At 51.4% G+C, this 6280-nt stretch overlaps 1 protein-coding gene across 6 annotated transcripts in view; it reads left to right on the top strand.

Moving 5' to 3' along the window:
* The first annotated feature begins 983 nt into the window (after window positions 1–983).
* The window catches only part of HIPK2 (homeodomain interacting protein kinase 2), a 191796-nt gene continuing 186499 nt past the window's right edge, over window positions 984–6280 (top strand). For 4 of the 6 annotated variants that reach the window (XM_076006654.1, XM_076006653.1, XM_012767994.2 and 1 more), the window contains exon 1: window positions 985–1157. In XM_076006654.1, coding sequence (XP_075862769.1) covers window positions 1139–1157 — 19 coding nt within the window. In that variant the 5' untranslated portion in view covers window positions 985–1138. Of the gene's footprint in view, window positions 1158–6280 lie in introns of all 6 variants that reach the window. The other 2 variants (XM_076006652.1, XM_076006651.1) reach the window with 1 other exon arrangement.

Below are 6280 nucleotides of genomic sequence, written 5' to 3'. Positions count from 1 at the left end.
CTGAGAAAGGCGGGGAACGAGAACCCCTATCCCCGCGACGGAGCAGGGCCCCCCGGAACAGCGTAGACGCGGGGAGGCCGCGATCAGGGTGGCGTGGACAGCGGACTCGGGCCGGATTTCAGCGGCCGCCCTGGGTTGCCTTTCCCGGGCGTGCAGGGAACCGCTTCAGCGCCTGTGACCTCGTAAGGGTTCCGGAGCTCCTCCGCCCACTCTGCCCCTCGGAGGAGGGCGTGCGCCCACTGCTTCCTTCCTTCCTTCATTCATTCCACTCCCATCTCGGCGAGCGCCAAGCGGGTGCGAGAGGGGCGAGACGCTGTGCCAGCCGGTGCTCGCTGCCCGGCCGAGTCCCTCCCGCCCCGGCGCGCGCGCGCGCACTCGCGCACACACACACACGCACACGCGCGCGCACACACACGCACACACACACACATACACACACACACGCACGCACACACAAAGTTCTGCTCGCCACCTCTGCGGACCGGGTCCGGGCTGCGGGCTGAGCCGCGCGCTCGCCTGGCCTGGAGGGGCCCCCGCGCTCCCCCGGGCCCGCGCTCGGCCCGCCCCGCCGCGGCCCCCGGACACCCCCGCGGCGCGCGGTCCCCTCGGCCCGCTGCCCGCGCCCGGCTCTGCCCCGCGGCTCGGCCTTCCCCGCCTCGCATCCGTGCCATCGGCGCTCGATTGCGCGCGGGCTCCCTGTGGCGCCCGGCTCGCCGCCCGGCCCGCGCCCCGCCCCCGCCCCTCCTCCTCCGCGCGACAACTTTTGCGGAGCCCCCGCACAGCCATGCTGCGCTGAGCCCCGCCGGCCTGGCCGCGCGCTCCCCGCTCCCGCCCCACCGCGGACACGCTCGGGGCCGCGGCCGCCCGGCCCTCGGCCTCGGCCGCTCCGCCCGCCCGCCCGCCCGCCCGGCGGCCCCGAGCCCCCGCGCAGGGCCCGGGCCGCGGCGGCGGCGGCGCGCCCGGCCCCCTCCCCCGGCGCCGGCCAAGTGAGGCGGTGATGCGGGCGCTGGCGGCCTCGGCGGCGCCGGCGGCGGAGACACAGGCTCAAGATGGCAGATTCCGACTGAGGCTGGGGGGGCCGAGCTCGCGCGCCGCGTTCCCTGCTCCGTTGCCATGAACCGCGGACACCCCGGCCCCGATGGCCCCCGTGTACGAAGGTAAGGGCGCCCGGCCCCGCGCCCGCCCGCCCGCAGCTTTGTTCTGCCCGCGGCCCCTCGCCGGCTCCGCGCCCCGCCCGGCGCGAGGGCCCCCGACCCCCGGACCCTCCCCTGCGCGGGGACGACCGGGATCCGGCATCGAGCGGATCCTGCGTGCAGGGCGGGGAGACGAGGCCGGGCGGGGGCGAGGAGGGGTGTGTGCGAGGGTGGGCTGCTGCCCGGAGGAAAGAGGGGGCGCCTGGCGCAGGCAGATCCGTGACTGTGCTTTTCATTTATTGTGATAGATGAAGGTGCTGCGGTTGGGCTTCCATGCCCCCCTCACCTTAGGGCTGTCTGCCTTCCACTTCTCCGTCCTCACGGCGCCCCTTCCCACCCCTCTCCACTCCCACCCCTCGCTCCTTTATTCTTCGCGAGCCTCCAGTCTTGGGGGGCTGTGGAGTCGGAACGTAGGGGCGAGGCGGCGAGAGGGGGCAGAGATGCAAAGTCCATTTCAGACCCAGGCAGAACAATGAAATGGGCTAAAACCTCCCCGCATTCGCGTGCGCAAGGGGACATGTAGTTTGGGGTTTTCGAGTCGGGGCGGGGGTGGGGGGTGCGGCGAGGACGTTTTCTTTTCTGGGTCAGTCTGGGTCAACCTGTATCGCACACCTTCACCTGACGTTGGGTTATTTTTCCGATTTGTCTTTAGGAAGAAAGAAAAGAACGGAAGGCAAGAGCACTACGTCTGCCTTGCACACTCCGTTTCGTTTCTCTTCAGTCAGTTCTGTCAGCTTCCAGCCAGAAATCAAACCAGAATCAACTAAGTTTTTACACTTCGATGTGTTTTTGTGTGCTTGTAGTAGGAGGGATTTTGAACCCAAGTGTGCCTGATTTTTCAGTCATTTCGTCGTGAAAATGTCTCTCTCGTGAAATCATTTGAAATAGCAGCCTTTGCATACTTTCAGCGTAGGTCCATCTGGCTTTCTTTCGGTTTTGTTCAGCTATTCTGTGGATGAAATGGCAAAGGAGAGGGCAGAGGGTCTGTGTGAGCAGAGAGGAGGGGCGCCGAGAGGAGATTGCAAGCCTTCTTTAGACCCCGAGAACAGTTGTGGCCAGGGAGACAGGGAACGCATTAATAGTTTTATCTCTGTTATGAGAGGCTGATTAAAAAAAAAAAAAAACTTATCTGAAAAGAAAATCTGTTATTAGTTCCAGGGCTCCAAATGAATTAGGTTTCTGGATGGAATAAAGTTACCAGTCAGGCCCTGGATAACGAGGCTGTAAATAACCTATGGACTGTAAATATTTTTTTTTTTTTCAGACTCTCTTAGAAACAAAGGGGCTGTTTAGAAGGCAACAGAGAGATGTTATTCTAGGGGCTTTCCTCTTTGATTCTGAAGAACACAAGGTCCATTTAACCATTCGACAAAACAAAACGAAATTTCTGGTCACTCCACCGGGCAGAATAGAACATGCCGGTGGATATGTGAACATGCAGGAGAACCCATGTTGGGCATTCATTGTTCGTCTGTGTCTATGGGAGGGGGCTGCAGTCAATGCTCCCACTGTCTAGAGTGTTAAAATGAAACAATTTTCTCTTTATTAAGTACCTCCTTGAGACTCCCTCTGCTGGATACTCCCGGTGAGCATTAGAGAAGGAACTTGGCATTGAATTCAGAACTATAGTAAACGGCTGGTTTCCCTGTTACTAGGGGCTGGGTATGTGAGTTGGGATGTATTTTGTCAACTTTGTGGAAAGCCATTTTGGGAACTGTGCTGTTCTCCTCCTGTTCCTTTCATTCTAAATCCGTATGGAATGTAGGCCATGCCCCCGAGGCTAAGACTTGGCACTCCTGTGCTTACTACATTGTTCATGCAGTGCATTACACCAGATAAAGGACTGCAGGTGCATAAGGTCTTATGGTTTAAGAATAATCACGGATCTCAAAGGTCTCGTGAGCTCACTGTTTCTATTTGCCAGCCTTCCTTTCCTGTCCTGGGTGACCTATGTGATCACTTCTTTCAACCCCGGGTTTCCCTCAATCTTGTCGGTGTACCCTCTTAATTATTCCTGTCTTTGTACTGGTTTATTGTGTGGGAGTTTCTCTGTGCATCTTTAAAATTCTTTTCCTAGTCTTCCTCCTCACCTAGCCTCACCCGGCCCAGCATCACTCTGCCAAAAGCCTGGGCCTGAGTCTTTCTGAAAGAGACCGTTGGGGGCATGCTCTAAAACAGACAGGTGACCTCCAGAATCAAGGATTCTACTGCCAGGACCTGCATTCTCTCACTGTCAGGAGTGTTCCGGGACTCCAGTGACCTCCTTTTTCCCTCCTTGGTGACATCTGCTGGGTTCAGTGAACTTGATTTTTACCATGTCTCAAGCAGAACACATACATGGACCCCCTGTGAGCCTTCTAAATGAGCAGGGCTTTTCCCGTGCAATTCTCTAAGAAGAGGGATTTCTCATGGGTTTTGAGCTCCTAAAAATTGAACATGATTCTTCTCAGGAGAAGTATAACGACACATGGGGCCTTTCATGAATGGTTTTAATGGGGTGGACTGGGTGAAGGCCTGAATGCATTAGTGGATCATTCTGAACTGCCAGAGGTTTACACAGAAATACTGTTTTTAAAACAAGATATATTTGATAATACAAATTAATGGGTGGCAAAGTATAATCAGTCTTCCAGGGCTTGCTTTAAGGATAGGTTTATAAATAACATGTTAGCTTTCAGTGGCTTGGTACTGAACTTCTTTTAAAGAGTTTTTTTTTTTAGAAGGTTAAACATTTGCCTTGCAATTGTATTTACTCCAACTTGCTTAGCAAGGCTTTTTCAATATGCAGTACAAAGGCCAACCACAAAGGTCTACATTGCCGTGGTTTCTGAATTAGACAAATCTAAATTCTAAGTTATTTATGTTTTACTCTACCTGAGATGTGAAATTGGCTTATACCGGGGAACACTTCACAGTCAGAATTCCAAAAGCTGCCGTGCTGAAACCCATCATCAGATGAACCTGAAGACACCTGCCTACCAAGATGCCTACCAGAAATGAGATTCCGAATTGTCATCTGTTAAAAGAATTTAATGACACATGTTCTAAAATATCTTTCCCTGTGTTTATGTTTCATATTTTAAAGATGAGTAGGTATAAATATTGTTTTCCTTCTCACCACATTTGAGTTACAGTAAATCAAATCTCCTTAATTTTATTCTAGACAGTGTGATATGATACTCTAATCAGAGAAACCTGAGTTTGAATCTAGCCCTATGACTTTGGGCATGTGACTTAACTTCTCTGAGCTTCTTTTTAGCCTGGTGGGAGTGTCTGAGAGCTCCATTAGAAACTAGCACATGTAAAGTCCCTGGCTGTAGTAGGCACTTTCTCAGTGTGTGTTAAAGCCCTCTCTCTTCTGAGCTGCTTACAGGCATGATGACTCCAGGGAAAGAATAACCCACAAATAGTTTAGAAAACCAATAATAGCAACATTTCAATTATTAATCTCCTGCTATTCCTTTTCCAGTTTGGGCACCAGCACAATAAACCCCCTATAGTCACAGAAGAAAGAACCTTTTTTTTTAACCCCCTCTGTGACCTTTCCAGATTCTTTGTGGCCACTGAGCTTCTGCTGGTTTCAGGTAGAGAGTTTCTCTTCTATAGTGGCCCTTTTTCTATGCCACTTTAAAAATGTGGAAACAAACTGCTAGGACAGAGTTTCAGGGGCTGCAGCTGTGCCTCTTGGAAAAAGTATCGCTAAATGTGGAAGATAACCTTTGCCCTTAACCGAGACCCATTCCCAAAGGAAGCAGTGGGCTGGCCAGGGGGAGCGCCCAGAGGTTGCTCACCAAGGCCTTCCTCAGAGGGGAGGCTCCCGCCCAACCACAAGCCAGGGTCTGCCTTATCGTGCATGAAACATCATTTTGCTGCAAAAGAAAATTTGCAAGTTATATCTGCTCATACTCTTCATGTTTTATGTTTCTTCATTTCTCTCTTCCTTCCATAGAGACCCATCTTGGGGAACCACCTATGAGGTTTGTATGGCACATAATGGTGATAAGGAGGGTGTGATAGGCGAGCAAATTTTATTGTTCTCTGAATCCATAATTTGCCAGTGCTTTCTGGTTGTCTTATGATGACAATTCAAGGACTTTGGGTTGGTATCAAAGACAGGATTCAGAATAATGCCAGCAGACTTTATGTAACCACTAATAGGGTGTGAACTTGAAAGGCTCAAAACTCGCAGTAGTTCCATTTCATATGGCAGTCCCCTGTTGGGGGAAAAAAAGAAGATTGAAAACCTGGAGTACGGGAAGATCTTTATTTTTCCTCTAAAAGAAACTGAGATGCTTGAGGGTCATGACGATAATTACGACTCAGACCGTATTTGCTTTGTGCTGTGCACGTCTGCACCTTCTACCCACATGAACTCACTTGTCCCCCATTTTACAGACGAGGGCAGCTCTTTAATGCATTCATTCAGCAAACATTTTTGTAAAGTCTGCTTTGTGCCAGGCCCTGTGGCAGGCTCTGGGTTTATAAAAATGACAGAGTCTGGGTCCCTGTCCTCGAGGAGTTCAGGGGGTGTGGGAAGTCAAAGTCATAACATTTGAACTTGGACTCACTTGCCCATGGGTCTGCCCCAAGATGGAATGGTTTTTTCTTCTTCTTCTTTTTTTCCCATGTGGCAGTTCTTGCTTCTTACATGCTTATATTTTCGTAAGGTATAAAGGGAAGACCCCATTTCCCTATTTTATCTTGAAATATTTTTTTTATTTAGGCTCAAAAAAGTGTTTCTGAGTGTAGAAAATACTCATTACAGATTTTCTTAGAAATTCCTTAGGTATTACCATCTCTACTTTGCAGAAGGTTTTGTCTTCCTCTTTCATTACTTAAATTTTATATCCTTGCCAATGCAAATATGTTTCTAATTTGCTCATGCCACTCAGAGACTTTTTGTTTTTAGTATTTAGTGTTCAAGGCTCTATTGTGGATGGACCCTTGCCTCCATACCTGGCTGTTGGAGAATTGATACCTGGTTTTACTGCCTGGCTGAGATCTTGTATTCCAGGCAGTTGCGGGGTACTTGTTGGTGTGGATGTAGTTCAGGTAGTCACTCGGCAGCATGTAGTGGCGACTTACTC

The sequence above is a fragment of the Microcebus murinus genome, chromosome 9 (assembly GCF_040939455.1).
Source record: "Microcebus murinus isolate Inina chromosome 9, M.murinus_Inina_mat1.0, whole genome shotgun sequence".
Taxonomy (NCBI): Eukaryota; Metazoa; Chordata; class Mammalia; order Primates; family Cheirogaleidae; genus Microcebus; species Microcebus murinus.
The sequence above is the reverse complement of the archived record's forward strand: the minus strand, read 5'-3'. Positions and strand labels throughout refer to the sequence as shown.